Genomic DNA, 25,341 nt, shown 5'->3' on the forward strand with positions numbered 1-25,341 from the left:
CTCTAGCAAAATGGTCCCTTGGCATGGAGAAGACGTCTGATGTGATGGCCAGGCTGTTTCTGGCACCAGAGGCCAGAAGGACTACAATTTGATGAGCCTCCTTCATGTGATTCTATACTGATCCAAACACCCATCCACTTGGGACTAGGTTTTTGTGGAGTTTGTTTTTTTCTTTCACTTTTGCTTTTGCACTAGGTTTTCAAAGCATGGCAAGCAAAGGAGTTAAATCATTACCAATAGTATGGCTAATAACACAATGCTGCCTTATATTCATGAAATAGCCATCCTAGGGGAACCTAAACACCACCTGATACAAACCACCCTTCCTCATCCCTGCAAGCAAGACAGCGTGTTAAGGCAACCATGCTACCGCCGGCTCTCAATGATCTATTCAGAAAAATACAGGTAATGAGAAAAATTCAAAACAGGAGATAAGCCTAAAATCATTTCCGTCTGATTTTAAAATGCCTTGACTGACATTTTGGGTTGTTAGGTTGGGAGAGAATAGGGTGAGCAGAGAGGAAGGGGAGCAGATTTGCCTAACAGTCAAGCTGTACGTAAATTCAAATGAGCTGAAGCCTACTGAACATAAACTACCTGACAAAGGTGGGGGTGGGGAGTCACAGGTGCTCATCCTCCACAAAGACTGAGAATGACTGGAAGCAGATAGCTCCCTGGCTTCTCCCCTTCTACACAAGGGGAGATTTGAACTTACTAGTTTCTTTTACTCTGTTGAACATTCTGCACAATATTTATCACAAACAGTTGAACTGATCTTTGCATAGGAATAACAGACAGGGAAAATACTTAAGACAAGGGCTGGCAAACTTCCCCATAAAGTGGCATATAGTGATTCCTTTATGCTATGTGGGTTATATGTGCTCTACCACAACTACTCAGTTCTGCCACTGACAAAATAGAAGCAGCCGCAGACAACATCTAAATAAAGGAGTAGGGCTGTGTTCCAATAAAACTATCTGCAAGGCTAGGTTCTGTGGCACAGCAAGTTAAACCACTGTTGGGGATGCCTGAATCCATCCATATTACAGTTCTTGTTCCAGTCCAAGCTGTTCCACTTCTCATCCAGCTTCCTGCTAATGCATCCTGAGAGGCAGCAGAGAATAGCTCAAGTGCTTAAGGATGCTGCCAGCCACGTGGGAAACAGATGAAGTTCTGGGCTCCTGGCTTCAGCTTGGCCTAGCCCTGGCTATTGCAGCCACTTGGGAGCTGAACCAGCAAATAGAAGATATCTCTCTCTATCTCCCTTTGCCCCTTTCAAGCAGATGAAAAGCAATAAGCATTTTTCAAAATTATTTATAGGAACAGGCAGATGGCCAAGTATGACCTGCAGGTCACACCTGCTAATATCTTCTTTAACAAGGTTCTGGTGGGTCTGAGGCACCATTTGGCAACCACAGAAGAGCTGGTCCACATGAGGAATGATTTGCAAAGCTTGATTAAACATCACCTTCGGGCCCAGCGGCGTGGCCTAGCGGCTAAGGTCCTCGCCTTGAACGCACCGGGATCCCATATGGGCGCCGGTTCTAATCCCGGCGGCCCCACTTCCCATCCAGCTCCCTGCTTGTGACCTGGGAAAGCAGTCAAGGACAGCCCAAGGCTTCGGGACCCTGCACCAGCGTGGGAGACCCAGAGGAGGTTCCTGGCTCCTGGCTCCTGGCTCCGGATCGGCACAGCACCGGCCGTTGCGGCTCACTTGGGGAGTGAACCATCTGACGGCAGATTTTCCTCTCTGTATATCTGACTTTGTAATAAAAATAAATAAATCGGTAATATGGCCATTTTGATAATGTTGGTCCTGCCAATCCAAGAACATGGTAAGGTTCTCCATTTTTTAAGGTCTTCTTCTATTTCTTTTTTAAATGATTTATAGTTTTCATCATAGAGGTCTTTCACATCTTTAGTTAACTTAATTCCTAGGTATTTAAGATTCCTTTCCTCTATTTTAAAGGGAACTGTACTTACAATTTCTTTCTCAGCGGTGGAATTATTTGTATACACTAGTGCCATTGATTTTTGTTCATTAATTTTGTATCCTGCTACTTTGCCAAAGTCTCTTATGAGTTCCAATAGTCTTTTGACTGAGTCTTTCGGTTCTCCTATGTAGAGAATCATGTCATCTGCGAATAGCGATAATTTCTGCTATCCAGCTGAGTGAGAGTGGAAGTGACTCTGATGTGGGATCTGGTGGTGTAAGTCCTAAACAGCCCCGTGTGCTTCAGGAGAACACAAGAATGGGCATGGAAAATGAAGAAAGCATGATGTCCTATGAGGGAGATGGTGGGGAGGCTTCCCATGGTTTGGGACAGAGAATTGGGATCTGGGAGGCTCTGTGCCACATTTAACAGACCTGCTGAACAAACTACACGTTATTTTGTGATTTATTTGATTATGCAATGCCTTGTTCCTAAATGAATTTGAGGCAAATGACTATAGATTTTTGAAACCAACTATATGTCAGAAGCAATATGTGGTCTTATAATAAATGTGTTCTGTCCCTCCCCCATCCACCCAGGGGAAATAATAGGAAAATGGTAAGTTCCTTAGGACAAAATGGTAAGTTTCTTTTCATGCTTGGGATATGGTTCTGTGCATAGTAGGTTCTCAGCAACTGTTCCTAAAGCATTGGTTCCTCAACAGTTAAATTACTGAGTACCTGCTCCAAGATAAACACTCCATCAGATCCTTTGGATGGAAAGGTAACTCAAAACATGTAAATGAATTACTGCAGTACTGTGAGATAAGTACAATTAAGAAGCTAGCTATAAAGTATAGGGGCAAATAGAGAAGTTATTATGTCTTGAAAAAAGTTGGGAAGTCTTGTCTTCTAGAGATCATTTTTAAGCTGATTGTTGGAAGAATTAGGGACTTGCCAGATGGAAAAGTCCAGGCAGAATGTAACACAAAGTGAAAAGGCCAAAATCTAAGAATGACAGAGTGTGTTCCTAGTTTGTTTGTTTGTTTGATTGTACTGCCTTTGTTTCAGGAAGAATTTAAGGTAATTTATGTTCCAGTCTTTTCATACTGGAGTGGTTAGAGATGAGACTCAAAGATGGCAGGAAGTATATTATCAAGAGTTTTGTAATTGATGCTTGAATATGAATTTTATATAATGGAAAATGAACCCAAGAGGACTGATAATCAGATTTGTTGTGAATTTTCTGTATATTGAATGAATGAAGATAGAAACTGAAGATTAATATGTACATTTACATGATTTCATTTTTGTAAAAGGCAAAAGTGCATTAATGTGTGTTTATATATACTTGTATATACAAAGGAAAATGTTTCAAAGGATATACTTTAACTTGTTCACAGTGATAACCTCTGGGGAATGGGATTAGAGGGAAAGGGATTTATGTGGCTGTCTGTATACTGGGTGGGATATTGCGCTTTTATTTCTGTATTTGAATTTTTAATAAATATGTATTATTTATAATAAAAAATAAATGAATCTTTAAAAAAAATCACCTTCATTCTTGGGACACGGAGACAGACAAAGACTAAACAGGATGGGTAACCCACAATAATTCACCTCCGAGTTCTGTTTGGTCCATCATCAGCAGTCCTGGATTAACATGAAAGTTAGCCCCTAATTGACCCATCACACAAAAGAGAAGTTAAGGTAGTACTGCAGTAAGAAATGGATTCTGGGTTTCCCTTACCCACTGTTGGCCCTTAGCTTTCTTAGAGCTGACCATTTTTATCCTCATTCTCTTTAGCCTTCCTTAGTCCTAGCCCAGGCTCATAAATGTGAAGTTGCTGCTTTCTGAAGACATCCCTTATGGATTAATGAGCACAGAAGGTAAATCCCATTCTATGCCACCATCCTTTAGACAAGATCTAGAATATCTTGTCACGAGCACAGCAGGGTGTGCAGGAGGGAGACAACTACACAGCCCTGAGGTTACATCACTTTGAGATGGAAAACAGAAACGGTGATGAAACATAATTGTTCCTGAAACCCAGTCCCAGCTTACAAACTATTTTTTTAAAACAGTTGGGTTTCAGAGTCCTGTTTGGAAAGCTCATTTTAAAAGATGAGGGAGTAAAAATGCAGGAGGAGGCCCTGAAATTCTGAAACCTGCAGTACTGGTTTCAGACCAATCTGGATTTGTTCTTTGAAGCCTGAAAAGGCAATGGGTTCTGGCCAACAGTGCTCTCACCTTGGCTCAGGGGAGGGAGTAATAGCAATATAAGCAAAAAGCAAACACTTTTATAGCACCCTCTGCGTGCCAGGCACTGTTCTACGCACTTCCCATGGATTAACTCATTTGATTCTTGGGATACAGAGGTTACATAAGATGGGGGAAACTGAGGCATGGGTGCTAAACAGGTTTCCTGAAACCACCCAGTTAGTAAAGAACAGAACCTGCACGCAAACCCACATATCCTTTCTCCATAATGTCATTCTATTATAGGTGTATGACTACAGGAAGTTTCCCTGTATCACATAGACCCCCCTTCCTCCCCAAACTGACCCATAGGAACCCAGTTCTTCAGCTTCCCAAGGTCAAAGAATGGAAATAAACCTCAATACAAGACCAGATGTGCCTACAGACCAAAGTCCCTGATTTCTGGCCACAAACAAGTCCACAGGTACACGTTATGGTCCCATTTTTCTCTCCTGCCTTATTTAAAATCTTCAGATAAATCTACCAACCTTTAGGCCAATATCTTACTAACACCTCTGAGATATTAGCAGATGGAGAAACGATGGATCAACCCAGGCTACAAGCAAGTCCACCCTGCTGGTCCTCAACCACCTGACAAGTTATGCCCAACTCCAGCTTCCCATGTTTTTATTGGTGTTAGGGGTCCCCAGTTCTACAAAAGGAACAGGCCATATGAAGAACCCAAGCTTCCAAATCCTATTTCCTTCTCTTCTATAGCACCCATTTATCAGCTTTGTAGGAGACACAAAATCACAGCCATTAAAATTGGACTACTCATCAATTCCTGGCTCTTAAACAAGCAGGCATTCTGCCGGTGTCTACTACAAGTATCAAAGGCTCAGGTGCTTGCTGTTCTACTAACTTCCCTGGGTTTTAAGGAAGCCCAAACAAAACCAACAAGTGTGTAGTCTTTTCTGTGCTCCAAGATGTCCTGCTGACACAAACAGTGAGGTCCAGACATGTCTGGGGGCTTGATAACTCAGAGACCTGCCTAATCTCGTTCCTATCTAGTAAGGCACTATGGTAACTATGCATGCACAAGAGGGATGTGCAGCAACTAAGCTTAGTAATCACCTAGAGCTCAAGTGACTCTGGTGGAGAGAATGTCATTGGACGGCAGGGACCATGGCTTTTGTACATTGGGTATAGACTCGGGGTTTGGACACATGCAATGATTTTTTTCACATCTGGTGTGAATCAAACACAAACTTCACTTTCAACTGAGTGCCAACCTCCTCATAGAAGTAGGTTCCTTTTCCCGTTCTTAAGTGCCTGCTTTAGAGGGAATCTTGAATGTGACAAAAAAGTGAGGCATGCTCCTCCCTCATTTCCCCCAACACACACATCAAGCTGCTGTTTAGAAACCATTTCTGTGCTGCTCACCAAGCGGGGGTATTGGCCATGGCACATTTGGTCCCAGCCCTCACCCCACTGCCACGTTGGACAAGAACAGCCTTGATGGGGTAGGAGGAAGAGGCAGGGGGACAAACTGTCCAACTCCTATACGCACATACACTCGGGCAATGGCTGGCCGGAATGAGAGACAGCCATATTAAAGCTCGTCAATGAGCTGGGAACGAACAACTTCTGGAGCCACAGCGAGAGGAATGCAGGGAATCGGGAACTTAAGAGTTCGCACGGCAGGAAAAGCCGTTAAAACAACTTACTCCACGAGACGTGAAGAAACCAGCTCCACGAGATAGCATAAAGGGCAGCGCAAGTGAAGTGGCGGAGAAAGAACTCAAGCGCGGTGCAGAGATGCTGGGGCCAAACTCCAGCTGGAGAAGCAACACATGGCTCCGGGGAAGCTTTGCTCCGTGCCCCTCCCCCTCCCCGTGTGGGGCTTCCAGCGCCCACCGGCGGCTGTGCGCTCCCGGACTCAGCACTCGGCACAGGGCGCCCCCACCACGCGCCACTCAACTCCTCGCTCTTACCCCCTTCAGCTTCCACTCACCCCCACACGATACTCTGCCCACTTTTCGGTTACGCCCCCAAGCCAGCCTCCATCTCCCAGGGCCCTGCCCCCTCTTCCCCTCTGGGCCCCCGACTCCCTGCACCCTCGATCCAGGGGGTGCACTCCAACGTCCACAGTTCCACGCTCTCACGCACTCCCTTTTTCTCTTCTCTCGCCCCATCCACTCTGCCAGTCATACTTTTCTCGGCACCCCTCCCCTCCCCCTTCCAGCACGCGTCCCCCTCCCCCAACAGCTCCTCTTCCCCCCCTCTCCCGGTACCCACTCCAGGCCCAGCTCACCTGCGCGGCCACCCCCGTCCCGGCGCTGGTGAGGCTGTTGCAGCTGGAAAGGGACCGTTGCCCTGAGCGGCTGCAGCCCAGCCCGGGGGGAACCAGAGGGGACTGGGGGAGAGCAACCCAGCCGGAGTCCCCCAGCCCCTCCGCGACCCGGCCCCCAGGCACCTCCGCCTCTGCCGCCCGCCGCGGCCCCCGCCATCGCCCACCCGGTTGCCTGCCTGCACCGGTCTTGCAGCAAGCCCCACACAGCCCCCAACCACCGCGACCGCTGCTTATCTGCTCTACGGGGCGGAGACCGGCCCCCTCAGCTCAAGAGTTCTTATTGGCCTACGGAGCCCCAGAACCCCCCTCCCAACCAATTCAAGGCTTGCTCTCCCCTTTCCGAAGGACGATTGGTCGCTGTACCTAGCGATCCAAGTCAAGACCCCACCCACGCCCCACCCCTGGAGGCTGTCCTCCATCTGAGAGGCCGTTGATTGGTCCCATTGGCAGAGGGCTGGTTCACCAATGCTGCCAATGAGAAGACACAGAAAAGGGGAGCGTCACACCCAGTCCCAGGTAGTATGCAAATGTAATGTCACGTGACATCAGGCTAAGTTGGGGGCGAGGGCGGGTGTCGATTGGCATCTAGCACTAGTGAAAATAAATCATTATTGGGGTGGAAGGTACGAAGAAGTGTCAAACTGCATGCAGCTGAATCCTAGGCAGCACGGAAAAGACATAACTTCAAAAAGCATTTGTTTTCTATCCTCATAGGAACTCAAAGCTAATTGCAAGCTCCAGACTAGGAGTCTATAAATTAATGCAAGGTTTGCATATAATTTGCATGAAATTTGTGTTATATTCATGCACTTAGTGGCTACTTTGCATCATGTGACACCCATATTTTTCTTTCTCCACATTTCCAAGTTCCTACTTGGTGTTCATTCAATATTAAAAATAAAAAATAAAAAAAACAGCTGTTAGCTTATAACTTAAATTGGGACTCTGAAAAAGAGCAGGGACTTTCCCTTCAGAGCTGTCCATTCCAATTCTAGCTAAGCAGTGTGGAAAGAACAAAGTTCCTCGGTGACTCCATTAGCAAATCCTGGTCTTCCCCATTCAATGCTCCCTGACCTATAAGTCAAAATGAACCTGGATGATCCCCAAAGAGAATGCATGCAGTTGTGAAAAATCACATGCTAGGTCCCTGTGCAAGGATGACATGCAAATTCGTGAAGTGCTCCATATTTTAAAAGAAAAAAAAGAAAAAAATCACATGCCACAATACATGTGGGAAACAGAACAACATTTAGGACATTATTTTAAAAATCATTACTCTTCAAATGAAAAAAAAATACTACTCTTGGTATTTGTTAGCCATTTTATTCTACATATGGGAAAAGCAAAAGTCAATCAATCTGGACTGTTTGTGATAAGGGACCATCCAAATAATTGGATAATTCCCTTCAGGTTTATATTTAGCTAGGAATTCTATTTTTGCTCTTGCTACAGATTTATCTTTCTATTTCTGTTTTTGCCCAGTTTAATGCTAAAAGGGAGGTATTCCCTGAAGGAACACTGGCTAATTAGAGAGAAGAAGGTGAGCTGGGAGCAGGCTGTGAGGCAGAAGAGGTCATCCAGGGATTAAATATTGAAAGCACAAAATACCCAAAGTAGAAATTAAAAAAAGAAATGATGGGATATTGAACCTAGCCTACATACGCAGAATGGAGGCAATGGAACTCCCCAAAGAGAAGTTTTCTGGGCAATGCACAAACTTCGGCAGCTTTTAAGGGTTTTAATTCAAGATCTGACATTTCGGGCTTGGCAGTGTGGCCTAGTGGCTAAGGTCCTCGCCTTAATCCCATATGGCTGCTGGTTCTAATCCCGGCAGCTCCACTTCCTCTCTATCTCTCCTCCTCTCAGTATATCTGACTTTGTAATAAAAATCAAATAAATCTTAAAAAAAAAAAGATCTGACATTTCAACTCTGTGTGACTGGAGGAATGCTGGACTTCTTTTCCATAAGGAATGTATAAAAGTGAAACTCAGTCCTTATAAACTTAATTCAGTATTTAAACAAACCTTGTATTTATATTGTTCCTCAGTTTTATCCAATTCAAAGTTTTCATATACTTAAAAAAATCTTCATGACAAACCAGAAGAAGAAAAGCAAATTCTTCTGAGGGTGCTAATGAGGAAATTGAAGTCCCAGGAGGTGAGGTACTAGCTCAGATGTCTACCACATTTTACTGGACCACCCTGCCTCACATCTTCATTGGTAAGATCAATAATGGTGGCAACTAAGAGTCATTTATTTCCTTTCTCCATCACAGGCTCATGTTACACACTGTGCATACATGATCTCAGTGAACGCTCCTGATCACATCTGTGGGACAGGTATTACCTCCTGTTCATTGAGGCTTCAGAGAGAAGTAACATATCCAAGATTAACCAGGCAAGCTGACCCCAGAACAGAGCTCCAAGCCTCTATTCTTGTAAACCTTTACTAGGAGCAGAGAAGTATGACTGTTCATATCTTACATAAACCATCTCTGAAAATGCAAACTGAGATATTAAAGTTAATATCTGTCTAGTACTATATAGCTGTAACATACATCAAGTCATCGAATTCTCACAGCAGGCATTTAAGACACAAGCATGCAAATAGTATTGTCCTTGTTTGACAGGAGGGTAAGTCCAGGAGGTCAGGGTCACACAGTAAAGGGCAGACCCAGCACTTATGTTCCAGGTCATCTGACCCCAGATGCAGATACCTTCCAACCAGTTGTCAACTCCTACACCACTGGCCCTGCTTGGGAGCAGCAGGGAAGCTAGTTACTTTCTTGAAATCCATTGCTGCCTGACACTTTACGCTCTTTTCAGGCCCCTCAACAGATAAATTCTCAGTCTTCGGAGATTTATGGGTTGAATGTATAGTACGTGTCAGAGGTCAGAGGTCAGAGGTGAAAGCTCCGGCATGAAGGATCTTGAAATGCTTTGGGAGACTGGCCTCCTCCTCTCTCTGGACCAGAATCACCCCTGTTCTCTCAACCTCCCAGACTTGTTCTAAACATAAAATGACTCGTTATGGAACAGATGCATTCTTCCTGTGGAGTGAGGAGTAGTGTGGGTGGTCTCAAGGACACAAAGTTTAAACCTTTTTCCAAAGCCACAGCACCAGGAAGTAAAGAAAGGGCAGGGAAGGTGGTATAGCTGAAGAATTGGATCTTCCAAGCCCAGAAAGTCCTGGTCTTCCCTGATAAGTTGCTGGCAGGAGCCACTGAAGTTGACCTGAGCTGGAGGAGTGAGAAGGCAGGCGTGTGGGCAACTCAGGCCTCTCCTTGTGAGGTATCATGCCCAGGCAGCTGGGCCCTATTCCTTTCTCTATCGCTGATAGCTTCTCCTGGCACAGACATGATGGATGGATAGAACTTCATCTGCGGATCAGCCCCTCTCTGCTTCCTCCCATGAAAGCAACCGTGGCTTTGAAGAGCCTGTGGGCTGCCAAGAGGTGGTGTCTTAAATCGTAAACCATCTTCTAGTTTGCAAGAAAACCATTGTCTCTGTCCTGGCTATCATCCTTATCAACATCAATACCATTAGTTAACACCTTCATCACAAATATATTAAAATTATTACCATGTGCCAAACACAGAGCTAGGTACTAAGGGGATGATCATAATATTCAAGGACAATCCTGAAGTTTACACATCAGCCAACCCTGAGGTCTGAATGCAGAAGTGGCATGGGGCTACATGCTATTCTCAGATGTGCACTGGTTTCTGCTTGCAGAAACACTGGATCAGAAACAGGCACTCAAATACAGTGATAACGGGGGATGATATATACCTACCATATCAACACATTGTTTTCCATCTAGGAGACATGTTTGCCTTACAGGGCTCCCACAGCAGACGTTTAAACCCTTGACCCCAGCCTGCTTTTGGGATGGCCACCACTGTCACAAACAGATGAGGACTAAGGAACCAGAGTTATTTTCCCTTCATATGTGGGTCAGTATGGCCGTCCCGCAAGCAGTTCCTGTGAGATGTGGGATCTACTGGGGACAAAAAGCTTAAGCAGTTTGAGCAGAGATCTGCAGAAATGACTTGCAGGGTGGCCTTATTTTCCTGGCCCCTAAATCCAGAAAAGCTAGCCTTCTCACAGCCAAGAGAAACTGGTTCTGAAAGCACAATCGGGCCTACAGCCAGGGCAACTTGAATTCTGCTCTGTGCATCCGTTCATGTCACAGTCATCAGCAAGAGTGGGAGTTCCAAGGCACCATTTTCACCCCAGCAGCAACAGATTCACACAGACTAAGAGAAGTCTTGCTATTCCTTAATGCCTGGGAGACTGTCTCTTGCCAGAAAATGTCTTAAGTGCTTACGTCTTTGGCCCCCTAGTTCCAAAATCATTACACAGAAAATAAGATGACGCAGCTACATAGTGCCTCTCGCCGACCTACCTCCTTTACTCAGCCTCTGTCTGAAATGTCAGGCCCGGCTCCTCGGGGAATGAGATCCTGAGGAAATGGGGTCAGAACTGGAGGAGCAGAGCAGCGGGAGCAGGATGGGGAAGGAGGGTTGCGGGAATGAATGAGGTTATGGGAACAGAGTAGGGAGGGGGGTCCTAACCTTCAGTGCCTCTTCCCAATCTGGTAGCCTCCTTCTCCTCATACCTCTTCCCTCCTCTTCTCAGGGTAACCAGTTGGCCTGGATTTCAACCTCAGCCCTTTCAGTGGCCTGCCAGCCACAGTCTGTCTTCTTTGTTCTCTTATTTGTTCCCTTTCCTTCACTTAGGCTCCATAATATTCACTTCTCAACACTTCTTTTGCTCTGAATGAAAATCAAACCATCTGCTAAACAGCAGCCTTTAAAAATGTATTTGCTTAGTTGAGAAGGGGAGAGAGCTCAAGAGCAAGTGACAGTGAGTGAGAGCACTCCTGCGCTTCTGTTTGCTGATCCAATCCCCAGATGCCCACAATGGTTTGAACTGGGTTGGACTGAAGCTGGGGGCCAGGAACTCCATCCAGGTCTCTCATGTTCATGGCAGGAACTCATCTATTTGAGCCATCACTGCTGCCTCCCAGGGTCTGTATTAGCAAGAAGCACAAGACAGGAGACTAAGCCAAGTACAGAATTCAATCAATCTCATGTGGGCTGCCAGGATCCTAACCCACAACTTTACTGCTAATTCAAATGCCTGGCCCTGCAGCCTTCTTTAAGAAGATCCCTGCTTCTTAAAATTCCTATTTTTATAATAGGAATTCTATAATATTTCTATACATTCTATAAATGAAGATTCCTGGGTCTGGTGCGGTAGGCTAGTGGCTATAGTCCTCACCTTGCATACACTGGGATCCCATATGGGTGCTGGTACATGTCCTGGCTCCTCCAACTCCCATCCAGCTCCCTGCTTGTGGCCTGGGAAGATGCTAGAGGATGGCCCGAAGCCTTGGGACCCTGCATCCTTGTGGGAGACCTGGAAGGAGCTCCTGACTCCTGGCTTCAGATCAGCTCAACTCCGGCTGTTTTGGCCACTTGGGAAGTAAACCAGCAGATGGAAGATCTTTCTGTCTCTCCTCCTCTCTGTAAATCTGACTTTCCAATCAATCTATTTCTATAATAACAACATATGTAGTGGAAGTTACCAAGCAGATAAAGGGTAAATGTGGAGTTAGAAACAATAAAATTCTAGAATATTGGACGAGTGGCACTCCATGGAAAATAAAAAGTACAGGGCTGGTTCCATGGCATGGTAGGCTATGCTTCTACTTGTGGTGCTGTCATCCCATATGGATGCCAGTTCAAGTTCTCTCTGCTCCTTTTCTGATCCAGCACCCTGCTTACAGCCTAGCAAAGCAGAGGAGGATAGCCCAAATTCTTAGGTATCTGAACCCATGTGGGAGACCCAGAAAAAGCTTCTGGCTCTGGATTGCTCAGTTCTAGTTGTTGCAAACATTTGAGTAGTGAGCCAGAGGATGGAAGATCTCTGTCTTTCCTTCTCTTTGTAAATCTGCCTTTCAAATAAAAATAAAATGAATCTTTTTTACAAAAAATGAATCTTTTTACAAAAGAAAATAGAGGTAGATTTTTATAAAGAAACGATTTGAAAGAGACATCAGGGACTACATAGGGGATTCAGCCCCTTGGTGTTCCAGATGATGAGACAGACGCCTACATGAGGAGAAGACACTGGAGGCAGGGCAAGCAAGGGACCAAGCCTCCCATGTTGTGTTTAGGGCTGCCTCAATATATAACTAACTTTGACAAGAGTTTCAATGGAATACTATTCAGCAATCAAAAGGAACAAAATATCAACACACGGTATGATGTGAAAGGACCTGGAAAACATTATGCTAAGTGAAAGAAGCCAAACGCAAAAAGACAATATATTGTATGATTCCAGGTATCTGAAATGTCTGGAAAAGGCAAATTTGTGGAGACAGAAAGCAGATCAGTGGCTACCTAGGACTGAGGGTAGAAGCAGGAATTACCTACAAACAGACTCAATGGAACTTTTTGAGGTTATAGAAATATTCCTAAACTGTTATGTGATGATGACTGCATAATTCTATAAATTTGCTTTTAAAAAATCATAGAATTACACATGTATAATTCACTCCACGGTGAGTTTTCTGGAATGTAAATTATACCTCAATCAAACTGTTTCCAAAACAAAAGAGTATTTATGTAAATGTATGGATGTGCGATCCATGATGTGTGACAGACCCCACTAATCTGTGCAGAAGAATGTCTCAGGAAACAAATAGACCCGCCCCAGTAACATCTCTAAAAGATCATTGCGAGAAACAAAATATATAGCTTCTGGACTATGGAATACCCATGATGGCATTTCTCATTTAAAAAAAAAAATTCTCCCACACTGACATAAAACAGTCTTCTAAGGAGACCAGATGTATCTTGGTCATCACTCTACTACTGTTAGCACCGAAGTCAGTGTGCAGATGGTGCTTCATAAAAAATGAATTAAACTATACTCTAAATAAAATATACTCTGTCTCCACTGTGCTATGTGATTATGGGCACCTTGTGGAGGCCAAGCTGTTTCTACAATAGTGCCTCTGTGGGAACAGCTTACATCTCACGTGCTCATAGGCTCCCTGTTCCCAAAGGTCTTTGTGGCGAAGGGGCTGGTAACATACATCCCGAGCAGACTGTGCATAAACGCAAAGACCTACTTGTTTCATTCACTGTTATTGCCACTTTTCTTTTCTTTTCAAGTCTACCTCAAAAATACAGCTGTCTGGGGTCAGTGCTGAGGTACTTCAGGTTAAGCTGCCAACCGTGACACCAGCATCCCATATTGGAGCACCAGCTAGACTTCCAGTACCTCAGCTTCCCATCCAGCATCCTGCTAGTAAACCCAGGAAGGCAGTGAAAGGTGGCCCAAGTGTTTGGGCCCTTGCAATCCATGTGGGAGACCCAGATGGAGTTCTAAGCGACTGATTTCTTCCTGGCCCAGCCTAAGCCATTTTGACAGTGAACCAGTGAATGTAAGATTCTTTCTCTCTCTCATTCTGCCTTTCAAATAAATAAAATAAATTTCAATTTTCAAAAAAATTTGGCAAGTCAAGGGGCCTGGCCCAGTATCCTAGTGGCTAAAGTCCTCACCTTACATGTGCTGGGATCCATATGGACACCAGTTCGTACCCCAGCTGTTCCGCTTCCCTCCAGCTCCCTGCTTGTGACCTGGGAAAGCAGTCGAGGACAGTCCAAAGCCTTGGAACTCTACACCTGTGTGGGAGCCCAGGAAGAAGTTCCTGGATCCTGGCTCTGGATCAGCTCAGCCCCAGCCGTTGTAACCACTTAGGAAATGTACCAGTGGATGGAAGATCTTCCTTTCTGTATCTCCTTCTCTCTGTAAAATCGGCCTTTCCAATAAAATAAAATAAAATAAAATAAAATAAATGAAATAAATATAACTAAAAAAATTACTTTAAAAAAATTGGCGGGCCCGGCGGCGTGGCCTAGTGGCTTAAGTCCTCGCCTTGAACGCCCCGGGATCCCATATGGGCGCCGGTTCTAATCCCGACAGCTCCACTTCCCATCCAGCTCCCTGCTTGTGGCCTGGGAAAGCAAGCAGTCGAGGACGGCCCAAAGCTTTGGGACCCTGCACCCGTGTGGGAGACCTGGAAGGTTCCTGGTTCCCGGCTTCGGATCGGCACACAACGGCCGTTGCGGCTCACTTGGGGAGTGAATCATCGGATGGAAGATCTTCTTCTCTGTTTCTCCTCCTCTCTGTATATCTGACTTTGTAATACAACAAATAAATCTTAAAAAAAAAAAATTGGCAGGTTGGGCGTGGCCTAGTGGCTAAAGTTCTCTCCTTGAATGCACCAAGATCCCATATGGGCACTGGTTCTAATCCCAGCAGCTCCACTTCCCATTCAACTCCCTGCTTGTGGCCTGGCAAAGCAGTTGAGGATGGCCCAAAGCCTTGGGACCCTGCACCCGTGTGGGAGAACCAGAAAGAGGTTCCTGGCTCCTGGCTTCGGGTCAGTGCAGCACCGGCCATTGTGGTCACTTGGGGAGTGAATCATCAGACGGAAGATCTTCCTCTCTATCTTTCCTCCTCTCTGTATATCTGATTTTGCAATAAAATAATAAATCTTTTTTAAAAATTGGCAGGTGAAGCCACCACTGCCAATGACAACACCCCATCCTTGAATGCTGGTTCCAGTCCAGCTGTTCTACTTCTAATCTAGCTTCCTGACAATGTGCCAAGAAAGCAGGAAAAGGTGGTCCAAGTGCTTGGGCCTCTGCTACCCATGTGGGAGACCTGGATGGATTCTTGGGCTCTTGGCCCCAGCCATGGATACTATTTGGGGAATGAACCAATGGATGTAATGTCTGTCTCTCTGTATATACATGTATGCGCACACAAACACACTTATATTTGGAAGACAGAGTTACAGAAAGAGGAGATGAAACAGAATCCACTATTTTGTTCCCCAAATGGTCATAATGACCAGGGCTGGGCCAAGCCAAAACCAGGAGTCCAGAGTTTCTTCCAGGTCTCCCACATGGCTGCAGAGGCCCAGACCTCAAACCTAAGCAGCTTTCCCAGGTGTATTAGCAGGGAGTTGGATCAGAAGTGGAGTAGCTAGATCTCCAACTAGCACTTATAGGGGATGCTGACATTACAAGTGGAGACATAGCATGCTATACCACAAATCCTCCCCTTCTCTCCCTTCTTCCTCCCTCCTTTTCTCTGTTGCTCTGCCTTTCAAATAAATAAATATATTTTTTAAATTGTCCTAGAGGCAGATAAATACCTGTGACATTATCCAACTGATTCCACATCCTACCCCACTTCCTTCCCTGTACACCAAGTACCAAATCAGGCATCAAGAATAATCAGAAGCCAATTCACAGATCTCATATATCTAACAGAGGGGAAGAACAACTTCAACACGGGTCTTCTGTATGTGTTCCTTTAGATCCAGAGCAGAAGCCCCAGAGATTATTTTTGGAGCTGTTGACATAGATAACTGTAAAACACCACAGCGTCTTATTCCATTTTACTTTCTGGGCACTGATCAAGAGAGTCTCCTTCTCCCTGCAACTCCATCTCCTTCACCATGGCTTATTTCAACTTCCAATTAGACTTCACTTCCTCCCAATAGCCCTCAATTGACTTTGTAAGTTACTGAGGGTTCCCTTAGGATGTTGGTGTTCAGCTGGCAGTCTGTTATTTCCTACTAGTTAACGGGCAGTTTTACTATTTCTCCCAAGCCACAGCACATATGTTTGTCCTTTCTCCCCAAATTTGAGCTAAGGGACCCATCAGCTCTGGTATTTCCCATTGGCAAGAGGTGCAAACCACTGTATCCAGCCAGGCTGAGTCCGTACTGGTTATTTACATATTTGGCTGATTCTCCAACCAACGCATATATTTCTATCACCGCCTGAAAGTTGAAGCAAAGGCCTGTGTGTGAGGCCTGATGTAGCTGTTTCTTCTTTTTACAGGAAAAAAAAAGTAGCACCTTGGAAGGAGTCTGCATAGGTGAGGGGCTCTGACCCTCTGTTTCCTTGTAAACCTGATTTTCACTGAAAGGATGAAATTGGTTACATCCTGTTCAGCTCTCCATCCCTGACTGAATTAGATGTTTATTCCTGGCTTTTCCTGTGGATTTCTGGTACCCAACACATTTATTCCAAAAGATGGCTCAACAAACTGGCCTTAGCAGCCAAGCCTCTTTAATGAGAAAGTCCCAAAGGACTGGGCTGCATCTCCTCCCATTGCGTAATTTGGTGGCACTTGGAACAGTGTTCCCTTCAGAGCAGGTGGTTTCTCCCACTGCATGAGGAAAGGGAGGACCTTGTGCACAGTTCTGCCAGGTCCTCATGGCTCACTGCCTTGAGAAGTTCCGCGGTAATGTAGAAGGGCCAGGAATGTTCCAGTACATTCCACCAGTGGCCTCTATAACCCCTGCTTCCATTCAACTTTGGCAAAACCCAGGTTGTCTACAATGTAGCCTGTGTTCTTCTGGGAGTAGGAAGCAGTTTGACCCTGCTTCATCCATACCACTCTAATATCACACAAATTGGCACCTTCCCTGGAAGTCCTACCCAAAAGCTCCATCCAATACTTGAACCTCCTGGGTGTCTGCCCAGAATGTCAAGGAGGATTTAGATACTAACTCTTGTCAATTTCTTGGCTCTGGATACCATGTTCTAAATTCTTTCAAACAGATTATTTCTGAAGCAGGGTCTGCCTTCCTTAGAAGGCCCAAGGAGCCCTACCATCTGTAAAGCTAAGTAAGAACAGGATCCAGGAAGGAAGGAATATAATCTGAATGCCCCTGTTCACAGCACAGATGAACATTCTACTTATTCTGAGCTTGTTGGAGGCCAAACTCAAATTGTACACATCATATCATTTAACTGTCCTACCCACCTCATACTCATTTCACAGATAGGATAACTAAGGCTCAGAGAGGTTAGGAACTGTGCTTTAGTTAGAAGTGGCAGGCCTACTTACTTTCTTTTAAAATTTTTGTTTTTATTTTATTTGAAGACCATGGAGACACAAAGATCTTCCGACTGCTGGTTCATATCACCAAATGCTACAACACCCAGGACCAGGCCAGGCTGAAGCTAGCAGCTGAGAACTCAACTGGGGCCTCAAACATGAGTGGCAGACAATCAAATATTTGAGCCATTTAACTATTGCCTACCAAGCTTCACATTAGCAGGAAGTTGGAATTAGGAGCATAGTCAAGACTTAAAGCTGGGTACCTTGGTATGATGATGCAAGTATCCCAAGCAGCATTTTAACTTTCAAAGGCTGTGCATAACCAGCACTAGTGGGAGGTTAATGTAACAGGTCTGAGGGACCCAGACCTAGAGTTTCACTGTTGCCTGACCCAGAGGTTGAAGGTCAGAGTTAGGAACACAGAACAAGCCAATCATGCCAGAACCCATCCTCCCCCACCCCATCTCCCTGTCTCTTTTGCCAGAACTAAACTCTAGAACTCTGAGTCTGTATTGCACAGAAATTGTGGAGGTGTATCTGGCAGGTTCTAGCTACTCCCAGTGTGGGTGCTGGGCTTCTCTTCCATGAAAGTATCACTGTTATGTCTCTGTCCCAAGTGTACTAGCCTAAAACCAAATCTATTCCCTTTTTCCAAGTTTATTCCCTTGGTAGAAGAATGGCAGGCAGAAGGAGATGGGGGCTTTCCACCACGGAGTAACCTGAGAAAGATGAAAGGAGGTGGCAGAATGGTGGTGTCCTTTAAGAAAGTCTGTGAGCTGGGGAGCCAGGACACTTAAGAAACTTCGGGGCTGTGCCAGGATGAGTGAGAAAGCTCTTTGTGGGGGTCAAAAGAGAAACCACAAGAGAATGCCAAGGGGGCATGTGGCAAAGGGGGCTAAGTAAGAGAGACAAGTAAGAATCTTTTCAGAGATGGAAGTGTGTTCTAGTTCTAAAACCACCACAAATCAAGAGAAAAGGACTCATCCCTCAATTCTGCCTCCCCATTTCTGGGGTGGGGCAGCTAAACGGGGAACTCTTGCTGGACTGTGCTCTCCAGTGCCAGAAAATGCTGGCTGTAGGGCCAGGCCAGCTTGCCAGGACGCTGCTGGAAACAGCGACTAACTGCTGCGTGTGGTTGATCAATGATGGGCACTGCTGCCCACTTCCCATTCTCTCTTTTCCCCCCTGCTTAGTCTGCAGCCTCTGCCTGTTAGGGAACCTTGGAGTAAGGTAGAGGGAACAGTGTCCTCCCAACGCTATTTCATACTCAAATTTTTATAAGATGTTGGAAGACACTGGGTGGGAAGCCAAAAGAGGGGCAAGCAGACCTGCCATTAGTTTCCATGAAGCATCAAGAATCAAGGTGTCTGCTTTCTTTTTTTTTTTTTTTAAAGATTTTATTATTATTGGAAAGCCAGATATACAGAGAGGAGGAGAGACAGAAAGGAAGATCTTCGATCTGATGTTTCACTCCCCAAGTGAGCCACAACAGCCGTTGCGTGCCAATCCGATGCCAGGAACCTGGAACCTCTTCCGGGTCTCCCACACGGGTGCAGGGTCCCAAAACTTTGGGAGCTTTGGGCCGTCCTCAACTGCTTTCCCAGGCCACAAGCAGGGAGCTGGATGGGAAGTGGAGCTGCCGGGATTAGAACCGGCGCCCATATGGGATCCCAGGGTGTTCAAGGCGAGGACTTCAGCCGCTAGGCCACGCCGCCGGGCCCTAGGTGTATGCTTTCTTGATGCCTGCTGAAGGCCTACCTTGGGGACAGATTGCAGCCTTCTTCTCTTCTAGACCCAGGGTTCATCAAATATGAGACCAATGGAACTGGCTGGAATGAGGCTAACAGACATCCAGCTTCTCATCCCCTTCTTTCAGCTCCACACTGTTGGCAGAGGAGAAAAATATGAGGCTGGGCAGCTCAGTAGCTGTTATGGATTTGGTTGTTGTTGGTGGTGGTGTGTGTGTGTATGTGTGTGTGTGTGTGTTTTAGCATACAAGAATTCTTTTGAACCCTCCATGGCTCCAAGAAAAACATCTGAAATGTTCCTTCTCATGAGGCCAGGGGGTTAAGTGCCAGGGATGGAAGGCTAAATGCCAGGGATGCTGGTTGCAGGGGTTCCTGGGACTGAGGCTAATGGCCTCCCTGCTGTGGGTGCAGGAATACCAGGCGCAGGCATTGGTTGCCCTGAGAGATGTAGCCGTGTTTACTTCTGACTGCAGGGCACCATCTTCCGGGACTTTCCCTTCTCTATTTGGAAACACAGAAGAATCTGCACAAGAGACCAAAGGGGCCTGTGCCCAGCAGTCTGGTGGCACCAGTGGCGATAACTTGGAGACACTGGGGTAGGCAGAGAGCAATGCTTTATACAGATGTTACAATTTAGTCCCCACAAGTGGAAGGATGCATTTTGTGAGAACGCATTGGTAACTGCCCTTCATAAGGATGAGCTTAAAAGGTCAAGATGAGCCATGAATAGCCCTAATGTCCCTGAAACAGTCCATTGTGTAGCTATTGTCTATACATGTAAGGGAACCCTTCGTGACCTTATTCATGGCTTTCCTTTCTGTCTCTGAGGTTTCCCAAGTGAATAATTGCAACACTACCTTATCCCCAGACCCATGTCTATGTCTTTTAAGCTGCAGCAACAAAATAGTTCAACACACATATCTTGAGCTCCTACTATGTGCTGAGCATCATGCTGGGCAATGAGGATATACTGATGAACCAGTACTTGGGCCCTTCTCTGCAGAGTCCATAGTTTTGTGTTATAAAGATTTTCTTTAGCAATCATCTTTAGAATTTAGTAAACAAATCTTTTTCTGTCTTTGTATTTTCATAGCTTTGAAACATCACCTTATCTTTCATCTTCCCTCATCTTTTACATTTTGCCTTATATATTAATTTCCATTTTAACCAATCTGAATAACATTCTCTGGGCTCTGATACGTCTTTCTTAGCAGACAGAATGATCACAATTAGGCACTAACTTTCACTTGTGAATAGGTAGCACACTCACGCTGTGTTTCCCAATTTTTCTCTATGCACTTGTCATTCATTCATATAGTTAACAGTCACTGAATGCCCACTGAATGCCAGGCACTCTGCTGGGTGCTGGGAATGTAGTGCAAAGAAAACTGACACCATCTTCATGGGCCCCACAGGCTGAAGTAGGTCTGGTGGAGGGGAGGCAGAATGTAAAGAATTCAAATATTGGGCCAGGCACGATAGCCTAGTGGCTAAATCCTTGCCTTGCACACGCCGGGATCCCATATGGGTGCCGGTTTGTATCCTTGCTGCTTTACTTCCCATCCAACTCCCTGCTTGTGGCCTGGGGAAACAATAATGGACGGCCCAAAGCCTTGGGACTCTGCACCCACGTGGGAGACCCAGAAGAAGATAATGGTTCCCTGGTTTCGGGTCAGCTCAGCTGTGGCTGTTGTGGCCACTTGGGAGTGAACCAGTGGATAGAAGATCTTTCTCTCTGTCTCTCCTCTCTCTGTAAATCTGCCTTTTCATTAAAAATAAATAAATCTTAAAAAGAAAATCCAAATATGACACAAACAAATATGCAATTACAAATGAAACAAGTGTTATGAACAAAAGCAGAGAGTACAATGAGAATATGCAAGTGGGGGCTCCGATCTGGTATGAACGGCTCAGGAGAGGGTTTTCTGGAGAAATTACATTTAAGTTGAGATCTGAAAGATTAGTAGAAATAGCTCAAGGGTATGAGAAGAGCCAATGTTGTGGCACAGTGGCTTAAGCCACGGTCTGCAATGCCAGCATCCCATAAGGACACTGGTTCAAATCCTGGGTGTTTCACTTCTAATTCAGTTCCCTGCTAATGTGCCAGGGAAACAGCAGAAGATGGCTCTTGGGCCATCTGAGAGCCAGATGAAGCTCAGGTTGTTGAGGTCATCTGGAGAGCCAGCAGATAGAAGACTGATATGTTTCTCCCTCCCTCTGCAACTTTTTTAAAAAGATAAGTAAATCTTTGACATTAGCAGGGAGCTGCAGCAGAAGTGGAGCAGGTGAAACCTCAACTGGTGCCCGTTAATGCCCTTTGTGCTATAGGTGGTGGCTTTATCCACTACCCAAAGTATTGGCCCCCAACTCTGTATTTCAAATAAACAGAGCTTAGCTTTGTTCGTTTCTAGAGTGTGATGGCAGGACATTTCACAGTAAAGTGTATGTGCAAAGGTCCTGAGATAGAAGGAACCAGTGTAGGTTTAAGAAATTAAAGCAAGGCCAGAGAATGAGGGGGAGTACTGAGGGGTAGTTAGCCAGAGGAGACATGGCACACAATCCTGTAAGCCAGCCAAAGATTTTGATCTTCATCCCACCATGATAGCCACAGGGAATCAAAATCCTTACAGGAAAACCAACACTGACCCTTTCTCCTAATACTATCTAAATTAGTCTCAAAACAATGATAATGATGGTCTGATCTAACTTGGAACTTTCTCTGTCCTGGCATGGTATGGTTGTGCCTGACTGACACTAAGGAGGCCCCAGACTGATGGATCAGTCTGGCTTGCACTGCCTACTGCCACAGCACACACAGAGATGAAGGGTGGAGTGTGGGTGGAGTGCTTTGCCTGAGGTATCAGAGCCATGGTGACAGTTGGAACAGCCCCAAGACTATAGTCCTTGTTCTTAGATAACTCTATCATGTACACCCCCACTTCAATGGTCTGCTGCCTCAGCTGCCCTTCCTCCAGCAGCTGTGTTCCCCACCCAATCTGGAGAGAGTCCTTGGATAAGAACTCTGACTCTGCCCAGGGCCTAGCCTGCTGAGTTTAGCCCTCAGTAGTAGTAGTGTTGGGAAGCATGTACAAGTATATATGTTCTTTTTTTTAAAAGATTTATTTTTATTGCAAAGTCAGATATACAGAGAGGAGGAGAGACAGAGAGGGAGATCTTCCGTCCGATGATTCACTTCCCAAGTGACTGCAACAGTGCTGTGCCGATCCGAAGCCAGGAGCCGGGGACCTCTTTCTGGTCTCCCATGCGGGTGCAGGGTCCCAAGGCTTTGGGCCATCCTCAGCTGCTTTCCCAGGCCATAAGCAGGGAGCTGGATAGGAAGCGGAGCAGCCGGGATTAGAACCAGTGCCCATATGGGATCTGGGCGCTTTCAAGGTGAGGACTTTGGCCACTAGGCTACGGCGCTGGGCCCAAGTGTATATGTTCTTACACATCCTTGACACATTTCTAGAAACATTAATGGAAGCTATGAGAAAAGACAGTTGTGATGGTTGGACTTTCCAAGTCCTTCCTTTTTTTCCAGACGTATCTTTCAGAGAATGTGGTTTGGAGTAGTGACATCTGCTGGCAAGGATGAGCAGGTAAGAAAATGACCAGATGCCCATTCAGGGCTGTATAATTTCTAGACTTAGCAAGAAAACCATCCTTAACACCCCAAACAGGGTTGGGTCAGTAATCTTGGTCTGAGCAACATGATGGGGTTAAGGTTATGGCTCTGGACCATGTATGAGTTTGTTTACCTTAAATAGAGAAAATATTGCTCCTGGATGTGGTTTGCATCCTTCATGTTGGCCAACTGGTTCCCATTCGGGTACAAGAGAGACTGGGTAAGCATATGAAAATAACTCTGGCCCCTGATTTCTGGGAAAGCATCTCTCAATGTTATAGCAAAAAATCTCAATTTTAATTCCAAGTTCTCACCCTCACAGAGGTAGCAATTCAAAGCAGTGGCATATAGTACATAACTAAGAGTGAGATTTAAGAGACAGACAGACATTCACATGAAAATCCGGGCAAGTCCACATGGAGAGGTACTGTTCACGAGTGGGACAGAGAGCTGTCTATGAGGAGAAAGGGAACAAGTGTGGGAGGAGCAGAGAGAAGGACCCATAAGCAAGGATCAGGAGCCAAAACCCAAAAAAGGCATCTGCACGTTTTTCAGTTGCTTTTATGAAGTAGGAATTAATGTCCTAATTGAATGCTCAAAAGGAGAGGTGCAGTTTAGTGTGCCTAAGGCTTTCTGGGTATTTTATGTTGCCTTCACATGGAGTTTAACTTCATGTGGCCATCCAGCTTCCCCTCCTCCTTTACCCCGGCACAAACACTGGTGCATTATGGGAAAGGTGAGTGGGTGGAGTTACAATGCAGGATTGGCAGAAATTGTGATTCCAGTTCAACTCTTCTTACCTAATCTTCCTGCCTAGTTGCTCTATATCACCAACAAACAAAAGGCTTACATTTGGCCTCACAGTGAAGCTGCCATTTGGGGTGCCCTGTGTCCTGTATCAGAGCACCTGGGTTTGACATCTGGCTCTGGCTCCTGATTTCACCTTCCTGCCTATGTGGCCCCTGGGAGGCAGCAGTGATGGCTCAAGGAGCTGAATTCCTGCCAGCTGCGGGGGAGATTTGCATTGTCCTGACCCAGTAACCCTGGCCATTGTGGGCATTTGGGAAACTGTCTGGCTTTCAAATATTTATTGGGACCGGTGTTTGGTTCAGCAATTAAGAATATGCTTGGGAGGGTCAATGTTGCAGCAGTGCCGGTTAAGCCATCCCCAGTGACACCAGCATGACATAAAAGTACCGGTTCGAACCCTAACCACTCTGCTTCCAGCCCAGCTTCCTGTGGATTGGAAAGCAGCAGAAGATGGCTCAAGTGTTTGAGCTCCTGTCACCCACATGGAAGACCTGGATGAGTTCTAGATTCCTGGTTCTGGCCTGGCCTAGCTCCAGCTGCTGAAGTCATTTAGGGAGTGAACGCAACGACAGAAGATTTCTTTTTCTCTCTTCCTCTCATTCTGTCACTCCCTTTCTGTTACCTGACCTTTCAAGTAAATTTTTTTTTTTTTGTCAAAGTTGTTTGGGACACCTACTTTTCATATTGAAGTACCTGGGTTTGAGTTTCCTGTCCCAATGCCAGCTTTCTTTTAATGTGGACCCTTGAGTCTCCAAATGATAGCCTAGGTGGCTAAGCCGCGCACCCTGCATGGATGACCCAGATTGGCCTCCCGGCCCCTGACTTCTGCCTGGCCCAACCCTGGGTCTTGTATTTGCGGAGTAAACCAACTGATGGGAGCTCTCTCCCACCTTTCACACACAAAAAAATTTTAAACATTTTTCTTAAAAAGACCTACATTTTACAAATGGCAGAAAGCAGGGTCATTCCCCCCCTCCTTATATGCTTGAGGGGTTGGTAAACTCACTTCTCAGGTCACCAGGAGAACCAGTCTGCTGTTCTCTTCTTGGTCCTTAGTGGGCAAGAACAGCTTTGGCTCCTCTGCGCTTGCTGCCATGAATGCCTCCTAGCTGCTTTCACACTTCTCACCTACACATCCTCTTCACAATCTTCCCATAATAGCTCTACTGGACAGAGTTCACCACCATTAAGTGTAACTAGGCTGCCAGAGGAGAAAATACTAGAGAAATAACCACGAAGCAAATGTTTTGCCTCCTTAGTACACCGAATCTGCAGCTGAACGTGATCCAAAGCATCTATTGATCTGTCACTCAAACTTGAAGAGCAAATATTAAGGTCCTGGTAGAGATGAGCAATGAACAAAATTTCACAGGAAACAGAACTAGCAAAGAAACACATAAAAAATTGAAGTATATCTTTACCAGAAATCAAATCAAAGCATATTCAATATCCAGTTTTCCTCATTTTCATTAGAATTCTGAGACTACACTGACATCAGCACACTGATGGTGAAATGAAAAATTTGTACAAGTCTTTGGGGAAAATACATTTTGTCGCAGAAATAAAAAGAGAATAGAGTTACAGATATTTACAGATACGACACTATCTGACACAAAAGAGCCTCGTTGGGTGATGACTTCCAAGCCAGCCTGCACCCTCCTGAAGCACTTTGGGAAGCAGTGGAAGATGACCCGGTTGCTTGGGCCCCTGCCACCCACGTGTGCATCC

The 25,341-nt window shown here is 45.6% G+C and overlaps 1 protein-coding gene across 2 annotated transcripts in view; it reads right to left on the reverse strand.

Moving 5' to 3' along the window:
• Positions 1–6,697, reverse strand: part of FAM117A (family with sequence similarity 117 member A) — a 53,032-nt gene extending 46,335 nt beyond the window's left edge. The window contains exon 1 of one of the 2 annotated variants that reach the window (XM_004591076.2): positions 6,448–6,697. In XM_004591076.2, the coding sequence (XP_004591133.2) occupies positions 6,448–6,643 (196 nt within the window). In that variant the 5' untranslated portion in view covers positions 6,644–6,697. The remainder of the gene's footprint in view (positions 1–6,447) is intronic. The other variant, XM_058675684.1, reaches the window with a different exon arrangement.
• Between the last annotated feature and the right edge of the window lie 18,644 nt (positions 6,698–25,341).

The sequence above is a fragment of the Ochotona princeps genome, chromosome 17, assembly GCF_030435755.1.
Source record: "Ochotona princeps isolate mOchPri1 chromosome 17, mOchPri1.hap1, whole genome shotgun sequence".
NCBI classification, from domain to species: domain Eukaryota; kingdom Metazoa; phylum Chordata; class Mammalia; order Lagomorpha; family Ochotonidae; genus Ochotona; species Ochotona princeps.